General features: G+C 47.6%; 1 protein-coding gene across 3 annotated transcripts; it reads right to left on the bottom strand.

The window, feature by feature from the left end:
- Positions 1–2,029: 2,029 nt before the first annotated feature.
- On the bottom strand, positions 2,030–8,654 carry ccnl1a (cyclin L1a). 3 transcript variants are annotated; one of them, XM_072461168.1, is made up of 10 exons: positions 8,334–8,642; positions 8,032–8,106; positions 7,256–7,365; positions 5,777–5,897; positions 5,637–5,701; positions 3,881–3,980; positions 3,707–3,811; positions 3,379–3,635; positions 3,210–3,308; positions 2,030–3,137 (listed from the first exon to the last, which is right to left on the bottom strand). In XM_072461168.1, exons 1-10 carry the CDS (start codon positions 8,625–8,627, stop codon positions 2,717–2,719), a joined length of 1,647 nt encoding a protein of 548 aa, XP_072317269.1. In that variant the 5' UTR covers positions 8,628–8,642; the 3' UTR covers positions 2,030–2,716. The 3 variants fall into 3 exon arrangements, 2 of the variants coding, with proteins under 2 accessions (XP_072317269.1, XP_072317277.1); XR_011929087.1 differs by lacking the exons at positions 2,030–3,137; positions 3,210–3,308; positions 3,379–3,635 and adding an exon at positions 5,213–5,226 and having other exon boundaries at positions 3,745–3,811; positions 8,334–8,653; XM_072461176.1 differs by lacking the exons at positions 2,030–3,137; positions 3,210–3,308; positions 3,379–3,635; positions 3,707–3,811; positions 3,881–3,980 and adding an exon at positions 4,668–5,226 and having other exon boundaries at positions 8,334–8,654.
- Between the last annotated feature and the right edge of the window lie 12,312 nt (positions 8,655–20,966).

The following is a 20,966-nucleotide window of genomic DNA, read 5'->3' as shown; positions in this document are numbered from 1 at the left end:
GTCAGTTTAACTCAAATGAATTTAGGTGGTGTAGAACCTTCTGACCGCTGCTGACATGACTTCTGACAGCTGTTGGACGCCTTTAGTTGCTGTATTTGACTAGATGAATATTAACCCATGACTTTGAGGCTGTTCCGGTCACAGTTATAGACTAAACAAGCCCTTTCCCAGTGGCTTAAGTTTCCATGTTTGGATTTGGTGACCGTGGCGTGGAGATTGCCCCCTGCACCGTCCAACCCACATCTGCCACTTCACATCACAGTATTTACACGTTAACCAATTAGTGCAGTTTTTTTTTTACATGTATGACCTACATGTGCGTGACCTATGCACCTGTACAGAGGTTAAATTACCCCAAACACTCCTCAAATGCCACTCCATTTACCGTAAGAGAACCCAGCGATCGACTCGGCATCTGTTTGTCGTGGAATAATCTTACAGACAGCCACTTTGAGCTTCCGTACACAATTGCATATGTTAACATTCATAGCCTGAAGTTTAAAGGTTATAATGACACTTCTGGGGGCTGACAGCTATTGTTTTAACACGATTTAATGACTGTAAATCTCCAGACGTGCTGATACCGTTTAGATGAGTGTAGTCGGTGGTAGTGAAGTAATACTACGGCATGTAGGGATGGTCCGATGTGGATTTCTTTTGTTTCTTTTTTGCTGATATCGATAGCCGATATTTGGCTTGCTGCTGAGGCCAATAACTGATATTTGTTGATACCAATATTTTGTGTTTTTGCCCACAAATTTAATGAAATTGTTGAAATTATAACTCACTTTGAATGTATTTATTTGGGATATAAAGTCATTAGTTGCGTGAACGTACAGCCTTATTTTGAACTAATTCCGCTTCTATTTTCATTTTTAGTCATGATCATTGACACTTTTCCTCAGTCAGTGTTCATACATCAATATAATGGCATAGATCAGTTAGTTACTGGATCTAATAGAGCACAATAAATGGCTGTCATGATATTTAAGAGTAGAAGATGGATTGTTGCACTTTTAGATGTGATATTTACAAACGCACTAGACGGTTAATTTATTTTTAAATTAATTGCTAAAACAATAACCAATAAAATGGCTGACTCACATGATTTCTACTGTATTAATATGAATTAAACATGTTTTTTTTTCTTCTTGTAAGTGGCTTTCTTCCCATACAAACACGTGAAAATGGGAGAGCTTTAAAAAATATCTGCACATTGTATTTATGATATGTCAAGGTTAAAGGTGCAAATGTAATGTATGCAACCAAAATATAACAATTCTGCTTCCGAGTGCAGTATTTTGTAGTGAACTAGAAAGTCAACGGCAGAAAAGCAGAAGAGGTTTGTGATCCTGATAAACAGACCCACAATCCATCTCTGTGCCGCCCCAAAGGGTCTGAGGGTCTTGTTTCCCCCACACAGGGCCCTTACACTGAACAGTCTGAACAGTCTGGCAACACATGAGTAGGCTTCATTTTAAAGTATTCCATATGTACTGCCAAAGAAGCCAAATATATGTCATTCCATCTCTTTCCACAGTCTGTCTGATCTGACAAAGACACAAATTCACACATCATCTCAGGTGTCCAACTTTTAGAAACACTAATGACTTTGTTATCTCTCCTCATTAGTTAAGCCACAAAAATAAACTAGATAAACAATGCTAGTGGAGTAAGGCCAACAGCGGCACCCGGTGGTGGAAATGCATATGAAAACGTACTGAACATGAATGGATTTAAGATTATACTGTACATTTTGCCTATTTGTCTCAAGTTTGACAATTTAGGTGAAGTGTATGATCCTTCTTTAGAAAATGTGTAATTTTCCTGAAAGTGCCATTGACTAGTGTAAATAGACCATGAATTACCACAGGTTCTAATTTAGATTATCATTCATCTGCACTTGAAGCCACATGGAAACTTAATTTTAGCCAATATTGTTTTAACATTCAGAGAACATGACTCCGGTCAGTTTTCATTACATTCTGGATCATTTAAAAAAAAAAAAGCAAATCATGCCCCGAAAACATTGTTCCAATGACAGAACTCATTTATTACTCCATATAAATGTGACATGAACACATGCCGACTAAGACCAGTGTTACAAATTGACATCTGCTCTAAAATGTTTTAGTCAGCATCCCTCATTGTAAAAAATAAAATGAACCAGTTCACCTTTTGAACCTGTACAAAGCTGTTCAGTCCAAACACTCCATGTGCAAACATCATTCCTGAATGACAATCTTTATTTTGCATTTTTAATTTACCGTGACACACTTTGCTTTTAAAAATGAAAGCATTCAGATAGTGCCAAAGGCCATCACCTCTTACATCTTTACATTGTAAATAAGTTTATTTTACCCCTCAAAGTCTGTAACTTTACACGTTGAACTAGAAATACAAGGGTGGTAGGAAAAGATGATAAAATGTATAAAACAAAGTTTGTAACTACGGAACCGATGTGACGTCTGTTTATGCCCACAACTTCACAGCGTTTTCCACACAAGTCCTGTTCTTAGGCGTCAGTTGAACTAAACGTGGCTGTAGCTGATTGTATTGTACTAAATTGGCATTTACTTGTACAAGTCCACCACCTAAATGTACTTGAATGTAATACTTTCACTTATGTAAAATGGCTCAACTGGAACAGTCGTTTTCCAGCTTGTCAAGACGCCGCACCGGTCCCAGAGCTCGTGTGTCATGTGATGTGTGTGTGTCAGCGGCGGTGGCGGCCGTGTCCTGAGTGGCTGCTGCTGCTGCTGCGGTGTTTGCTCTTGTGGCTTCGCTCTCTCTCCCTGTCGTAGGAGCGAGACCTCTCTCGGCGCTCTCGGTGGCTGCTGCTGCGCTCGTGCTTGTGTTTCTTGGTCAAGTCGAAGCGCTCTCTGTCCCGCTCACGCTCCCTGTCCCGCTCACGCTCCAGTTTGATGGGAGTGCGGGAGCGCGAGCGCTTCCTCTTGTGACCGGAGCCACTGTTGCTGTGTCGCCCGCTGCTCTTTGAGTCACTGTTGTGGTGAGTGGTCTTTGTCTTGAGGTGAGGCAGGAGAGGGGAGGGGGGGTGTCGTCGGGGTGACGGGCTTCGGCTGTGAGAACGGGAGCGAGACCGCGAGCTGTAGGTCCCTGAGCGACTTCGTCTGTAGCTGAAGGAAAGAGAAATGTTACTGAAGAATCGAAAATAAGATTTCTAAGTCTACTCGATATAATCCACTTACTGTCGCCGTGGAGACCGGGATCTTGACCGGGATCGCGTTCTTGATCGGGATCGGCTTCCACTCCTACTGTTCCTTCCAACCTTTGCTTCTCTTCTCACCCTGAAGACAGAGACAAACATTCAAACGTCTGCTTGAAATCAGCGCTGTGATAAGGCTTTGATGAGCTCACCCGTTGTGTGGACTTTTGGCGACCTGGTTTCGACTGTCAGGCTCCTTCTTGTTACTTTTGAGGGTCTGGGAGTTGGGGGACTTGTCCTCCGCCTTCACAGTGACATTTGGGGACGAGGGTTTAGAAGCTGGAGAGAAGCCCCCCACTGATGTCAGCGCAGGCGTCCCGTCAGGGTTCAGGCCTTTGGCTTTGAGCTTGGCCTCGGCCAAAAACACCTTCCTCTTCTCCACCTCCTTCTCCAGCTGCTCACAGTTGGGCTGAAAATAAACATGTTTAGCACATAAGTTTGTGGGGAAACGGATGCCTACAGTTCAGAAAAGTACTGTACCTTTTTCCTGGTGTACAGTTTTAATGTGGTGATACAGATCTCTTTGATTTCCTCTTCAGTGGCTCCAAACAGCAGGTACCAGTGAGGTCTGGAGGGCAGTGGGATCTACAGCAAGACACAGGGGTTTAGTGACTGTAAACACAGCAAGGAGTTAACGGTGGTCTTTGCACTCACCTGCAGAACTCTGGCGGCGAGGTAAATGCAGGCACATGCGATGGTTTCAGCTTGGAACCTCACAAATACATTGGTCCTCAGGCTGTCGTTCATGTAGTTCCTGGAATAACACAAGCAAAAACAAACAAAACATAGCATCTTCTCACACACATCTGAAGACTCCAAATGTCTGTAGTTAGAGGCAGCCGTCAGAACTGACACATCTTTTATATTTCCAATTGGTGACTTGTGTATCCACAATACTTGGTCAAGCAAACAAAGACTCAAGTATCTTTTATCATAATTTGGAACCAACCTCTAACTGCAGCTCTACTGTCATTTGAACATGTAAAATGTATTCAAATTGAACAGGCAGCATTATAAATGGGCAACTGCTAAGACTTGGGTCTAACTTTGTCCATTTCTCTCAGGGTTTCCATGGCAGGTCACATAAAGGCATTGAACAGAATGACCATCTTTGTCATGCATTTGAATTGGGAGCATGCATCCACAAGTACAACACTCAGCTAAAACAATCTGCTACTTCTAGAACTGGAGAAACTTGGTGGTGACATGCAAAATGAAGAGGATCTTGAGTATCATTATCCAAGCTGAAACATTAGATTCAATGTCATACAAATACTTGTAATATGAAAAAAAAAAAAAAAAAAACTAACCACATTTTCAAAAAATAAAACAAAAATGTATGATGTCTTAATACTTCATTGGGAGGTTGTTTGACACAAAATGGGTGACGATGAAGCAAATGTTTGATTCAAAGAAAAACTGAGTGCACAAATGTCCACTTGTCACTCAGGAGAAAGCGTTTCTTCATGCTATGCTGCTTGGTTCAGACTCGTAAGGCTCCAGATCTATGTTGTGTGATCATCTGTCTAGCTCACGTTGATGGCCCTGTTGGTGTCAGAGCTAAGCTAATACTAAGATAAACACGCCCGATGAGTTCTGACTGCTGAGTCACAGGTCCTTCGAGGCAAAATCTGAACTGGATCAGCCTGAAAAACAGACATGTCTGGACACCACGTCAGATGGGCACCACACAGTAAGCCAATGGTAAAGATGCTTCAATGTGGCTAGAGGCTAATCTTACCTGCACAAACTCTAGTCTACAACTGGCTCAAATCCCATTCAAATGTTTAGCAGCAAGACCAAAATACAAATCCTTTAAAGAAAACCATAAGAAATCAAGATGATGTTGGCAGTTGGGAAAGGCCCGCCCCCTTCAGAGAATCTCAGCATTGGGATTGGCTGTCAGCAGAGCCAGCCAATGGGGGGAGCTTCCTGAGGTCATGTGGTTGGAGGAGGCAGAGTTCAGAGGTTCTTTATGTGACTTACCAGCATGGACTACCCTTTAATCAAAGAGTAGAGAAAAAGGACAAAGTTAAACCGAGTTCTACTAAGAGTGGAAACATCACAAGACTCAAGTTAAGCCATGTAAGAGCAGAGTGAGGCATCAAACTCATTTGTTCAGCAGAACAGGGGGATGAGGCCTTAAAAAGGCGGGGCGTTACTCAGACCTGGACCAAACATGGTTCAGTTCCAGATGTGTCTGTGCTGAGAGCTGGAGGCACTCGAGTATTCTCAGACAGGAGCAGTTTCATCACTGACCCTGGCAGATCCCTCAAGTGCCCACCACTCACAAGCTCTACTCAAACTGCACACAGCACACACCTGAAAGAGCTCAGGTCTAAGGCATTTCTTGCAGACGTGACAGGTTGTGGCTGTGAGAATGAGCAACGGTGTAGAAAAATAAACTTACCAGGCAGTCTGCACCAGCGTTTGGTTCTTTTCACATTCCAGAACTTGAAGGTACATCACGATAATCTGTCAAAAACAGACAATATAGTCTGAATGTTCTGGGCATGCATTTTGTTTGACAACCACTGTGTAGACACTTACCTTGTGTGGATGCTTGACATGAACACAGAATCCCAGCTCCTTCAAGACGCGCCTTTCCGCTTTGATCACTAGGTTTTTGGTATTTATGTAGTTCTGATCAAGTATCAGTGATGTGGGAGTCCTGGTTTGTGAAGGGACCAAAACATATATATATAGTTTCCTTCGCTTACTAAAGTACAAGGCAGAAAAAGAAAGTGCTCTTTTGTGAGTCTGCATTCTTTTTTCCTTTTCAACCAACTAAAGGAAATATGCTAGCCAGTCTGACAGTGGGGTTGTGGACTCCTGTGGTTCAGTATGAAATGTGTACAAATGAACAGCCTCAGCGCTCCATCACCATGTGCCACAGCTTTAACAGAAATAGCCTTCAATATTCTCTAAAAGAAGCTCAGCTCTCATACAGTACAAAAGATTTACTTAAGGGTCGCCAACACGTCACAAGACTGATGGATTACATGGAGACGTACGCAGTTATCTTATCAATTCAGATGCTCTTCTCTCCAAAAGTTAAGATATTAGACAGCTAATTAATGTAATTAAACTGATAGATGTTCATAACCATCTTTCTCTCCTTTGAACTACAGATTAGCACATGCAAAAAAACATTGTTAACCAAAAACAGTTCACTTTGTCCAATTCTTATATCAAACTGACTAAATTCTCTAAATCCTCAGCTTCTAAATACTCTGAATTTAAAAAGAAATCAAACTTGCATGCAGGATGTAAAAGCAACTCTAACACTAACTTTCAGGAGGACATTTCTGTAAAAGCCATGAACAACAGTTTGTGACTTCGATTTGGTTGAAAGCAAAGACAAACTGCATGGTGAGGGGCAGCCAGAGGAAGAAGAGACTTTACTTTACCCAATGGACCGTGGGCTGTTGGGCAGAAACCCCCAAGCTTTTGACCAAACCACAGGAGTCCTCAAAACGCCCCGGGGACCGAGACCTCGGCCAACCTGTCATCCCCGATCCCAGCAGCCCGCGGTGCCTCGGACCACGGGCGTCTCCTACAGGAGAGGGGTGGGCCGGGCCTGGGGGAGGAGACAGCCTTGCCTCATGGTTGTCATGCCGACTGCTTCAGCTTACGTACCATTCCACATCACCCAGGCTTTGGTAAATGTAGCTGGTTGCTGTTAGTTGGTTGCAAAGGAAAAAAGAATCCAAGTTAATGCCAAGATCTGGACTGGACACGAACAATTAAAGTCAAGACAGGCACAAACAGATGTTCAACTTGTGCATGTCTTGTAATGTTCTAGATATTCAAGTTTTTGAACTAGATGTGTTTGAACAACACATCAGCTGAGAACCAAATGGTAAAAATATACACTTCAGAGACTACAAGTGGAAACTGAAAAGTGTTTAGAATACAAGGATCAACAAAAAGAGCACTTTCAGTCAAAAAAACAATGCAAATGTATGTGAACAAAATACCACTGCCATAGTAATAATTATATTAAAAGGAGAGATCACATGTACTTACTTTTTGGTTTTTATCTGTCTTAAGTGATGAAAAACATTGATGACATCTCGTATTCGTCGGGGGGCTTCTTCAATCTTGGACGCCAGGTTAATGCAAGCCATTGCCACGATCTGGAGAGCAGAGTTCAAGGGAAGAGTTACACCTGGTCTAAAGCAGGAGGTCAGCATTTTAGAAAATAAGCCTTAAAGCTTTCTAAGCCCATATCCACCAAGATAGAAATGAAAAACAAGGTAATTTAATAACACCATGGAGACAAGCAGGTGGCACCACAGACTGTGTAAACTGTGTCTGTAAACAAACCCCTCACACTCAAGATTTTAAGATTTAGGGTTCGTATTTCTGTTTATTTAGGTCTGAAACGTACATGGCGCAATTCATGCACAAAATGCATTAGAACGTATGGAATTTGCGAGCTTTTCTTCTCCTGTGCGTCATGAGCAGAGCAGGGATGTCCACGCTTTTTTTCACAAAGGGCCGCATTTTAAACACACACGGAGCAGAGGGCCCATCAACACGACAATGAAGTGGATCGTTTGAAAATGTTGCATTCGAAATAGTTTCGATGCGCCTCCACACCTTTGATGGATCTTGGAACATTAATAAAGGTTGGTATGACGTCAAAATGTTAGAATTGGCAGTATAAGTACGTGGTGTAGTAGTTTGGACACCCGGCGTAGAGACCGGTGCGTGAGAACAACATGGCTTCCGCTTGAACGCAACCACGACGTTGGGCTAAGCTAAGCTAACAATGACTGTACGCAGAGCGACAAACTTACCTCGAAACTGTGTTTCACAAAGGATTTAGAGTAGAAGAACCGATGGAATAGAACTTGGCCAGTTGCCATGGCAACCTGTCGAAGAAAACGAGAACAGCGCGTTACATACAGTTCATCAGTTTGATTACCCTTGTACAATGAATCCGCCATTTTCTTTACCACGCCAACATCTCAAGCTAACATAGGCTAATTGCTAATATATAGGCCTCAGAAGGCAAATGACTAAAACTTGGGGGGCTGTAATTATATTTCGTTTCCAAGTGAGACATTAATAGTGGATGAATAAATATAAGCTTCTTTACCTGCGGCATCCGGAGCAGAATGCCCGCAGACTGGATGAGCTCGCATCCCAAAATGCGAAGGTCGGTCTCCGCGCTCAGGTCGAGGCCGTCGAGCATAGATGGCGTCGGGGAAAGCCTTTCCTCGGGGATGAGAGAGTTGTCAATAGTGAGGTAAACCTCAGAGTACACTTTGTCGCCGATGAGAATGCCATCATTATTTGTTGATGCGTTGGACGACACAGAGAGGGGACCTGCGGCCATCTTCACCCGAATAACAGCGATTACAGCAGCAGCCGGACGATCGGGCTGTTTCATCGAGGAAGCGCAGCGCACGGCGACGTGCTGACGTCAGCACCCACTGTGACGAGCCCGTGTGCCTCCGCAGGGGAATGTAGTTCTTACATTTGAGGAAAACTCGTCACTGAAATATTAACCGCCCGCACGAGACAGAAACACAGACAACTGCACATAAGTCTGCACTGCACATAGGTCTGCACTGCACATAGGTCTGCACTGCACATAGGTCTGCACTGCACATAGGTCTGCACTGCACATAGGTCTGCACTGCACATAGGTCTGCACTGCACATAGGTCTGCACTGCACATAGGTCTGCACTGTCGGTGTAATCCCTCATTCGTCCAGGCGTGTTCCATAGTAGAAAAAGCTTCAGTTGTAGTCATCTGGACTCAGTTAGAAAAAATAGACGTTTCGACTCTCATCCAAGAGTCATTGTCAATAAAAGAATTTAGATCGAGAACTCGCTTGGGCTCTCAACAGAGTGAAGAGAACCAAGAAGCAGGACAAAAGGGAAACTGAACAGAGAAGGAAGGGTGTTTCTATCCCTTATGTGTCTGCAGGGCCGGCCCAAGCCTTCAGGGGGCCCTAAGCGGAAAAAAATTTGGGGGCCCCTCACCACGTCATCAGAATCAGTTTTATTGCCATTGTCAGTAAACAATTCACATATGGGAACTTTCTTCAACGCAAACAAAGCACCAAAACTCCAGGGCATCTGTTTGCCAGTTAGTTTATTCTCAGCACCTCACAAGCTCAAATATTGCTAACTTAAATCCCACAATGCAACTTGGTATTCCGCTGACATCACCTCTACTCCCTGTACAAATAACACACGTCCCAGATATGTTTTTGGGCGTATTTGTGGGCGTTAAGGGTCGACAGCCACATTAGCACATTAGCAGTTTAAATGAATGAACAGGGGGGGGGGTCTGGGGGCTTTACCCCAGAGATTTTCAGACCTTTTTTGTGTCTTCTGCTGCATTTTAATGTGGTCCAGCCGCTAAAGTAAGAGTAAAATGTTGAGGTTGTAATGCTATAAAATGATGATGTGATGAAACTGTGCCAGGAGAAAATGATTAAAGCCAGTTATTAATACATTAGTGTACTTAATTACTCAATACAATATTGGCTATGAAAATAATTATGATCAAATTGATTAATTTTAACTGAAAATGTAAAATTAATAGTTATCCTTACTAATTTATCTTTTACAGCTCCCAACTGTTACTTCTTGCTAAAGTGACAAAACAAGTTATATTAAATTAAACAAATGGCATAAGCATTGCTTGATAACACTCATAAAGCTACACAGTGCAAACATGTTATTCCCAGAGAATGAACAGAACTAGAAGTGAAGGTCCAAACCTAGCTATAGTGAAGAGACTGCGTTTCTGCAACTTTGCCACTTTTATATAAAATATATATCGTATTATTCTATAACAGACATTATTTTTCACTATCAATTTATTATAATTTATAACAAATAGTCTAATGATGCTTTTTAAATACATTTAAATGTTTTATTGCTCTATTAAAAGTTAATTACAATATAAATGTTTGTTCTGATCAGAACATCACACACTGGACTCCTGCGTGAAACAATGCTGCGATGTGATTGGCTGATGGACCTTACGTGCATAAACCTTTACGTTCCTCTTATTGCACGTTAAGAAGTCAAAGTAAAACAGACATCACGAGTCACGATTGATCTCGCACATGGTGATGTGAGAGAGAGGGACGCAAACTCAAACCAGCTCAACTCTAACTGAGGCTGCACAGGGGCCCGGGACAGGGGCCCGGGACAGGGGCCGCACACTGTTCACTCCAAAGTTTCACGTCAGAGGTTCTGGACGAGACGGCGCTCGTCCGGACTGGATCTCCGCCTCTTAGTGACCCGGGCATAGACGCCCCTCACCGGCCTCACCTGCAGCTAACACTGCCGGGCTGGTGTGAATGTTAAGCTTATTATCTTTCATTCAGACATATTATTGTGCGCGGGGCAGAGCTCTCGTCGCCTCCAGCCTGAGCAAACTAACGTGACAGAATCGTGTTGTTTCAAACAGCAGCACTAACCGTCTCTTTGTAAGAGAAGTTCAATACCTGCAGAGTGTTGTTGAGTTTGCAGTTTCTTTACATCGTCAAGAAGTTTCTTCTTTCATTTTTCGGCACCAGGAGATATATTCCTCTGGACATGATGACCACGTTCTGTTGTGTTTATGTTTTGCTCTCGAGCTCCTCGCGCACAATGAAGTTGACCAATCAGCGCAGGTTTGGTGTCTTGGTTGCCAGATTGTCATTACAAATAAATGTGGTTTGTGCGATATATGTTACCGCTGTGTGCGCTGCCGCGCCAGCAGCGATACTACACTAGTGGCGCACGCTGCGCTTGCACTTCGCATGAGACAGGTTGCCAGATTGGGGGCCCTATTAACGCCTCGGGGCCCTACGCGGCTGCTTAGTTCGCTTATAGGCTAGGCCGGCCCTGTGTGTCTGGCCTGTCGGAAAAACTGCAGAGAATTTTTAGACAACACGAAGTCCCTGTTTATTTTAAACCAGGAAACACTTTAAGACAAAAACTGGTTCATCCTAAGGACAAGTTGCCGACTCAAAAACAGAGCAATGTAGTTTATTCGATCCAATGCAGTGAAGAAAGCTGTAAAGAACGTTACATAGGTGAGACAAAACAGCCTCTACACAAGAGGCTCTATCAGCACAGAAGAAATACAAGTTCAGGACCACAGAGTGCCGTGCATCTCCATCTTGAAGCCTCTAATCACTTGTTTGAAGACGGTGAGGTGAAGGTTTTAAGCAGGGAGAAAAGATGGTTTGAAAGAGGAGTTAAGGAAGCTATTTTTGTTAAAAAAGAAAGACCTTCTTTAAACAGAAATGGAGGGTTAAGATTCAATCTTCTTGGTATCTATTATGGTATACTGAACCCCTGGAAAGGTAGAGGACCAGGACCAGGAAATTTAGATGCTAATCAGGTACTCAGGGTGGTTGAGCCAGGGTCTCACAAAGACAAAGAGGATTCTAATAGCCCATTAAAATTCTGAATAGGCTAGCTCGGTAGATATAAGGGGGGAGTTTCTGTTGAAACAAACAACTCCTTCTACTTCAGGAAGGCTCCGCCCAATGGGCGGGTCTTACCACAGAACAGTATTAATATCGGAGTTCTCGATCTAAAGCAAGAGGGCTGCTGAGGTGCAAAAAGTTAGAGCCTCTCAAGGCATATCCTACGCGGATGCGGTCAAGAAGGTGTCTGGTAGTCAGGTGACGGTGGATGCAGTGGGGGCTGCCAGTGCTGCTGGTGTCCTAGGCGACAGGGGAGGGGGCAGCGTTGCCCGCGGCCAGGGGGAGGTCCCCACTGGGATGCCTGTGAGTGTGGCTTCCACGGGCAGAGGCCCTGTGGGTGCGGAGGATGTACTGGTTGTGAAGAGGAAAGACTTCTTCCTCTTTATAGTGGAAGTGATTAACTGTACTGGGCAAACCAAGAAGAGATCCGAAAAGACTAAGATCATCGCTAAGGCTGCAGGGAAGTACTTTGGAGCTGGGGGCCCCGAGTGGACGGAGATAGAGGATGCGCTGCGGGAGGGCGCCCTGCCCCATTCTGGCAGTGGGAGTGGGGGGGCTCCCGATGCGCCGTCAGGTTCCGGGGGCTCATAATGGCGGTGGTTGTCTTGCAATGGAATGCGCGTAGTCTTCGTGCTAATGGCCAGGAATTTAAGCATTTTGTCTCTACCTTGTTGAACAAGCCTCACGTTATGTGCGTGCAGGAGACTTGGTTACGACCTAGGTGGGGTTTTGGGATACAAGGGTATGTGTGTGTTAGGAATGATAGGGAGCAGGGTAGAGGCGGAGGTGTGGCTGTGTTTGTCCGAGATGACCTAAATTACGTTGTTGTCAGTGTGAGTAAAGCGCCGGAGGCCCTGGCGGTGAGGGTCTGGCTGGGTGGTGAAGCTGTTACTGTGGTTAACCTTTATAATCCGTGTGGTGAGTTAACGTTAGAGTCCTTACATAGTATCGGTAAGGATGTTCGGGGAAAGGCCGTGTGGTGTGGGGATTTTAATGCGCATAGCGCTTTGTGGGGCGGTAGTGGTACCGATAGGTATGGGCAGGTGGTAGAGGGTTTTATCAATCAAAGGGAGTTGGTTTGTCTGAATGATGGGGGTGGGACCCGCTATGATATGGGGACCGGTGCGGAAAGTGCAATAGATCTTACACTTGTGTCCAAGGAGTTAGCTGGTGTTTGTAGTTGGGAGGTTCTTGGTAATCTTTCTTTTGGTAGCGATCACTATCTAGTCCGCACCGTGATTGGCTTTGGGAGCTGTGTGGTCAGGGGGACGAGGATCCAGAGGTGGCAGTTGGCAAGGGCGAACTGGGGGGCTTTCCTGAGGAAAGCTGATGATGGTTCTAGGGTTCTGCAGGAAGGAGGATTGACTCAGGAATCGTGCCTACCGCTGACTGCGTGATGAGCGAGACAATTGCACTATTGAGATCATCCACCTAAGAGTGGTGGTAGTGGACATAGGAAGCGGGTGCCGTGGTGGACTGAAACATGTGGTCATGCTCTTAGGGCGAGAAATGCGGCGTTTCGCCGGCTAAGGGTTACCCACACTGAGGGTGCCCTCATTGACTACAAGAGGGCCCGCGCTGTTGTGCGGAAAACTGTGAGAACGGCCAAGAGTGCCTATTGGAGGCGGTATTGTTCCAAAATTGGGAGAGAAACGCGTCTCGGGGATGTTTGGGGGATGATTAAGCGGATGCATGGGGTTGAGCGCCGTCATGGGACCCCGGTCCTAATACTGAATGGTGTTGAAGCAGTCAGCGACGTTGACAAAGCTGAACTGTTGGCCAGCACCTTTGTGTCGGTGCACAGCTCTGACAATCTCTCACCTGCGGAAAGGCACTACAGGGAGAGTACTTTGGCCCAGAATTCTGAGCTGATTGGGCACCAGCCTTCGACTCAAGATGACCTTGACCTTCCGTTTAGTTTGTTTGAGCTAAGGAGAGCACTTTCTAAGGCGAAACAGACAGCCCCGGGTAAAGATGAGGTGTGCTATGACATGCTCTCTCATTTGACTGATGACACGCTTGGGCTAGTCCTGGGTCTTTTCAACCGTGTTTGGGATTCAGGTTGTGTTCCATCTGCGTGGAAACAGTCTACGGTGGTGCCGGTTCTGAAGCCGGGTAGGCCAGCGTCTGACCCTTCAAGTTATAGGCCGATTGCCTTGACGTCGCAGCTCGGGAAAACGATGGAGCGCATGGTTACCGAGCGGTTGGATTACTTCTTGGAGAGTCAGGGTTTGCTTCCCGCGCACCAGAGTGGTTTCCGTAGGGGCAGGAACACCATGGATTCCGTGTTGTGTTTGGAATCTGATATCCAGCTGGCCAGGGCTCAGAAAGAAAAGGTTATTGCGGTGCTCTTTGATGTGGAGAAGGCGTACGATATGGTTTGGAAGGATGGGCTCCTCATTAAGCTGCGGAAGTGTGGTGTGAAGGGTAAACTGTTTAACTGGGTCCGGAGCTTTCTGTCTGGCCGGCGTATCCAAACCAGAGTGGGCGCTGCTTACTCTGGGGTCTATGGGGGGGAGAATGGGATCCCGCAGGGGAGTGTGTGTAGCCCTATCTTGTTCAATGTTATGATTAAGGACATCTTTGTCGACGTGGATGGGTCTGTTGGGAGGAGCCTTTATGCTGACGATGGCGCTCTATGGGTGAGAGGGAGGAATCTCCGGTTTTACGAGGCAAAACTGCAAAGGGCAATACAGCAGGTGGAGCAGTGGACCCTGAAGTGGGGGTTTAAACTGTCCGTACGGAAGTCTCAAGTGATCTGTTTCTTCAATGGGCATAGGGACGTCTCCCTTCGACTGCATGGGCAGGTGCTCGAACAGGTCAGGGAGGTGAGGTTCTTGGGGGTCACCTTTGACGAGAGGCTTAGTTGGCGTCGGCACATTGATGAGGTCAGTGGTAAATGCAAAAGGGTGAATAACTTGCTTCGTTGTCTATCCGGCCAGGACTGGGGGGCCAGCAGAAGGTCGCTCCTGGGTATCTATCGGGCCGTCATGAGGGCGGCTTTTGATTATGGCTGTATAGCCTACATGTCTGCGGCTGAGACTAACTTAAAGAAGCTTGATGTGGAGCAAGCCCAGGCCTTGCGCATCTGCTGTAGGGCTTTTAGGACCTCCCCTGTCTCGGCGCTGCAGGTTGAGTTGGGGGAATTGCCGTTACGGCTCCGGAGGCTAGAACTTCTGTTGGCTTACTGGGTGAATGTGCAAGGTCATACGAGCTCTCACCCGGTGAGGGACTTTCTCAGGGTTGATGGGGGGCAGAGTGAGGCTGGCGGTATGGTTTTCAGCCAGGTAGGAAATGCGAAGGCGCGGCTTGCGGGGGTTGGTGATCTGCGTGTGAGCCCGTCGGTGGCTTTGTCTGCTATAGCTCCGTGGAAGTTTGTCCCGGCTCCTGTTGATGTTAGCTTGCATGGCAAGCTTAGAGGAGTCGCTGGGAGGGCACCGCAGTTTGCCGTTCAAGCGCTCATCGATAAGCACTCAGGTGATGTGTTTATTTATACCGACGGGTCTAGGGATCCTGAGAGTGGGCGTACTGGCGCCGCTTATTTTGTGCCTGACCTGGGGCTAGCGGTCAAGAAGAGGTTGACAGATCGCCTTTCTGTTTTCACGTCGGAACTTATAGCGATACGGTTGGCATTGGAATGGGCGGAATCTGCTTTGCAGTGTTGCGGCATTGTGGTGGCCTCTGACAGCCTTTCTGCATTGCAAAGCATTAAATCTGGGAAATCGGATTGCAGACAGGATGTGTTGAATGGCATCTTCTGTCTGATGCTCTCCCTGTCCAGGAAGGATGTGAGGGTTTCCTTCATTTGGGTCCCTGCGCATGTGGGGGTGGATGGTTACGAAATGGCTGATGCACTGGCTAAACGTTCCCTTCGGCGGCCATCAATTGATGTGGCGGTTGAGTTGGGCAAGTCTGAAATCAAGACCGTTATCAAGAGTCATGTGGTCGGCCTTTGGCAGGAATTTTGGAGCCACTGTGTTACTGGACGGCATCTCTATCACATACAGGGTAGTGTGGGTCCTTGCGGGTCTATGGGCAGGAACGCGTGGGAGGAAAGGGCCTTCGCCCGCATGAGGATTGGCCATACTGGACTCAATTGGTCACTGAGTAGGATAGGCAAACATCCGACCGGTCTGTGTGGTCACTGTCGGGTGCCAGAGACTGTCGAGCATGTGCTGATTTGCTGTGAGGCTTATGATAGGGAAAGGGCCGGGTTGGCCTTGTGGTTTCGGAATAATGGGCGGGAGTTCAATCTGCGGAACGTTCTGGCGATCCAGTCACAGGGTTTGTGTCAGGCTGTGGTTGCTTACTTATGTAGCACAGGGCTGGGTAAACGTTTATAGAGGTGGGGGGTGTTGGAGACTGAGCCGAGGATGAGGAGCAAGAGGATGTTCTAACGCGCTTGGACTTCATGGGCCTAGAAACGCCAAAGTGATGGAAGAAGGACTTCTAAAGGATAAAACGACAAAGACGTCCCATGACCTCATGGGCTTTGTAAAACAACAAAGACGTCCCATGATCTCATGGGCTTTGTACTTCCAAAGCACCGAACGTCAAAGAGGGCGAGGAAGGTGAAGAAGAGTCTCCCTGGAATAAAGCCGGTTGGTCTCTGACACAACAACTATTCTAGTCACAAAAACACATCATGACCTCATGGGCTTTGTAACGCCAAAGCAATGGGAGGAGTACTTTTACGGACTACGACAGAGTCTGAGGACTACGAAACGTCTGAGGAATAAAGTCTGGCGGTCTGCATGGGCTTTGAAACACCAAAGCAATGGAAGGAGTACTTTTACGGACTACGACAGTCTGAGGACTACGAAAAGTCTGAGGAATAAAGTCTGGCGGTAATGAAACAATTGGATGTCAACCGCCATAAAACAACAACAACAACAACAAGGTGTACTTTTACGGACTACGACAGAGTCTGAGGACTACGAAACGTCGGTATAAATAAAAACATCACCTGAGTGCTTATCGATGAGCGCTTGAACGGCAAACTGCGGTGCCCTCCCAGCGACTCCTCTAAGCTTGCCATGCAAGCTAACATCAACAGGAGCCGGGACAAACTTCCACGGAGCTATAGCAGACAAAGCCACCGACGGCTCACACGCAGATCACCAACCCCCGCAAGCCGCGCCTTCGCATTTCCTACCTGGCTGAAAACCATACCGCCAGCCTCACTCTGCCCCCCATCAACCCTGAGAAAGTCCCTCACCGGGTGAGAGCTCGTATGACCTTGCACATTCACCCAGTAAGCCAACAGAAGTTCTAGCCTCCGGAGCCGTAACGGCAATTCCCCCAACTCAACCTGCAGCGCCGAGACAGGGGAGGTCCTAAAAGCCCTACAGCAGATGCGCAAGGCCTGGGCTTGCTCCACATCAAGCTTTTTTAAGTTAGTCTCAGCCGCAGACATGTAGGCTATACAGCCATAATCAATAGCCGCCCTCATGACGGCCCGATAGATACCCAGGAGCGACCTTCTGCTGGCCCCCCAGTCCTGGCCGGATAGACAACGAAGCAAGTTATTCACCCTTTTGCATTTACCACTGACCTCATCAATGTGCCGACGCCAACTAAGCCTCTCGTCAAAGGTGACCCCCAAGAACCTCACCTCCCTGACCTGTTCGAGCACCTGCCCATGCAGTCGAAGGGAGACGTCCCTATGCCCATTGAAGAAACAGATCACTTGAGACTTCCGTACGGACAGTTTAAACCCCCACTTCAGGGTCCACTGCTCCACCTGCTGTATTGCCCTTTGCAGTTTTGCCTCGTAAAACCGGAGATTCCTCCCTCTCACCCATAGAGCGCCATCGTCAGCATAAAGGCTCCTCCCAACAGACCCATCCACGTCGACAAAGATGTCCTTAATCATAACATTGAACAAGATAGGGCTACACACACTCCCCTGCGGGATCCCATTCTCCCCCCCATAGACCCCAGAGTAAGCAGCGCCCACTCTGGTTTGGATACGCCGGCCAGACAGAAAGCTCCGGACCCAGTTAAACAGTTTACCCTTCACACCACACTTCCGCAGCTTAATGAGGAGCCCATCCTTCCAAACCATATCGTACGCCTTCTCCACATCAAAGAGCACCGCAATAACCTTTTCTTTCTGAGCCCTGGCCAGCTGGATATCAGATTCCAAACACAACACGGAATCCATGGTGTTCCTGCCCCTACGGAAACCACTCTGGTGCGCGGGAAGCAAACCCTGACTCTCCAAGAAGTAATCCAACCGCGCAGCACCGAACGTCAAAGAAGGAGAGGAAGATGAAGAAGGGTCTCCCTGGAATAAAGCCGGTTGGTCTCTGAAACTTCCTATAAGTGATCTGTTCTTCTGTATCTACCTCTGTATCTACCTGCGTTGCACCAATGAAATTTCCCCATGTGGGACAATAAAGGAATATCTTATCTTATCTTAAACAACAACAACTATTCTAGTCACAAAGACATATCATGACCTCATGGGCTTTGTAACACCAAAGCAATGGAAGGAGTACTTTTACGGACTACGACAGAGTCTGAGGACAAAGCACTGGAAGTCAAGGCACTGGAAGAAGAACTTTTAGGGAAGAACATAGCTCTGCCTACGGGGGATGCAGGTTTAGCAAAAGAGCTGCTGAGGTGCAGAAAATAAAGGTCTCTCAAGATATATCCTATGCAGATGCAGTCAAGAAAGTTTCAAGTAACGAGTTTAGAGTAAATACAGAGAGAGGAGCCAGCGCTGCTCCCAGCCAGGGCGAAATGAGAAAGGCCAGCGTGGCTCCCAAGAAGTGTGAAGGTTTCAAGAGTGGAGGTCCCAAGTGTGCAGGTTCCAGAATTAATGAGAATACCCTGGTTGTGGATAGAGAGGATTTTGTACTCTTTATGGTGGATGTTGTAAACTGTGCTGCTCAGACTCAAAGTAGAACTGAAAGGATCAGGATCATTGCTAAAGCTGCAGGGAGATTCCTTGGAACAAAGGAGCTTGATTGGGCAGATATAGAAAACAGGCTAAAGGCGCTAAATGGGAGTCGGAGTGATGGGGGTCTGCTTGTGGGGAGTCAGAGTGATCAGAGTGACGAGATGGGGGTGGGGGTGGTCTCCTGTCCTCGCCCAGTCTCGTAGACGCACGGCTACCAAGCGGCGACATCAGTGGACATATTAAAGCCTATAGAATGAAGCCTGAAGAATAAAGCTGTACGGTGGAAGCACCGAACGTCAAAGAAGGAGAGGAAGATGAAGAAGAGTCTCCCTGGAATAAAGCCGGTTGGTCTCTGAAACAACAACAACTATTCTAGTCACAAAGACATATCATGACCTCATGGGCTTTGTAACACCAAAGCAATGGAAGGAGTACTTTTACGGACTACGACAGAGTCTGAGGATTGGAAAAGTCTGAGGAATAAAGTCTGGCGGTAATGCAACAATTGGATGCCAACCGCCATAAAACAACAACAACAACAACAACAGGGCTGTGAGGGGACCTTGCTTGGCGCCCGGTCTGGAGGGACGGGAGATGGCGGGGGGGAGTGGGTCGGGGATGGAGGACGTTCTGGACGGCGTGGAGGAGCGGCCTTTTCTGCCTGCACGTGCCCGGAGACGTGGAGGGTCCCTTGGCTCGTCCGGGGGTTCTGGGAGTGGGCAGCAGGATGAGGCTGAAGCTGTTGGTGTCCGGGGTGAGGGCAGAGACTGTGGGGTGATCATGGAGCTTGCACGGGATGGTGCATCCTTTGGGGAGTGGAGTTCGGTGGCGTTGTCAAGGAGCCTGGCTGTGGCTGTGGGAGTGATCGGGAGTGCGGGTGTCCTTGGAGATGGCTCGCTGCTGGTCGTGTGCGGGGACGCGGCTCAGCGGCGGAGGGCGATTGGAGCTGGACGTCTGGGTGGAAAGGACATTCTTGTGTCTAATGCTGAGGGAGGCACGGTCAGAGGAGTTGTCGTGGGTGTCCCTGCGGCGACGTCTGTGGATGAAGTTGAGGAGAATTTGGCGGGAGTTGCGGTGGTGGACGCTGGGCGTTTGGGGGTGACCCGGTTTGGGGTGGGATGTGGCAGCTTGTCGGTGGTGGTGGCACTTGAGGGGAGGTGCCTGCCTAGTGGGGTGTTCGTTGGGTGCATGTGCTGTGGCGTCGGGCCATGTGTCCCGCCGCCCCTGCGTTGCTTTGGGTGCCGGCGCTTTGGGCATGTTGCAGCGGTCTGTGGAGGGAGGCAAAGGTGTGGTGGATGTGCAGGAGATCATGAGTGTGGGAGGTGTGACGTGGGAGCGGGGCTGAGGTGCTGTGGCTGTGGGGAGGAGCATGGCTCTGCCTACGGGGGATGCGGGTTTGGCGGAGGAGCTGCTGAGGTGCAGAAAATGGGGGTCTCTCGGGGTGTGTCCTATGCAGATGCGGTCAGGAGGGTTTCAAGTGACGAGTTTGGAGTGGATGCGGAGAGAGGAGCCGGCGCTGCTCCCAGCCAGGGCGGGGTGGGAAGGGCCGGCGTGGCTCCCGGGAGGTGTGAGGGTTTCGGGAGTGGAGGTCCCGGGTGTGCAGGTTCCGGAATTGGTAAGAGTGCCCTGGTTGTGGATGGAGAGGATTTTGTGCTCTTTGTGGTGGATGTTGTAGACTGTGCTGCTCGGACTCGGAGCGGAACTGGAGGGATCGGGATCATTGCTGGGGCTGCGGGGAGATTCCTTGGAGCGGGGGAGCTTGATTGGGCAGATATGGAAGGCGGGCTGGGGGCGCTGGGTGGGAGTCGGAGTGATGGGGGTCTGCTTGTGGGGAGTCAGGGTGATCAGAGTGACGAGATGGGGGTGGGGGTGGTCTCCTGTCCTCGCCCAGTCTCGTAGACGCACGGCTACCAAGCAGCGACATCAGTGGAAATATTAAAGCCTATAGAATGAAGCCTAAAGAATAAAGCTGTACGGTGGAAGCACCGAACGTCAAAGAAGGAGAGGAAGATGAAGAAGAGTCTCCCTGGAATAAAGCCGGTTGGTCTCTGAAACAACTATTCTAGTCACAAAGACATATCATGACCTCATGGGCTTTGTAACACCAAAGCAATGGAAGGTGTACTTTTACGGACTACGACAGAGTCTGAGGACTACGAAACGTCTGAGGAATAAAGTCTGGCGGTAATGCAACACTCGGATGCCAACCGCCATAAAACAACAACAACAACAACTACGACAAAGTCTGAGGAATAAAGTCTGGCGGTAATGCAACACTTGGATGCCAACCGCCATAAAACAACAACGACAACAACTTTTAGGACTACGACAAAGTCTAAGGAATAAAGTCTGGCGGTAATGCAACACTCGGACGTCAACC

The sequence above is a fragment of the Eucyclogobius newberryi genome, unplaced genomic scaffold (genome assembly GCF_026437365.1).
Source record: "Eucyclogobius newberryi isolate DKJ021-1_F unplaced genomic scaffold, fEucNew1.0.hap1 SCAF_10, whole genome shotgun sequence".
Classification (NCBI taxonomy): Eukaryota; Metazoa; Chordata; class Actinopteri; order Gobiiformes; family Gobiidae; genus Eucyclogobius; species Eucyclogobius newberryi.
This window is presented reverse-complemented; position numbering and strand designations above follow the sequence as displayed.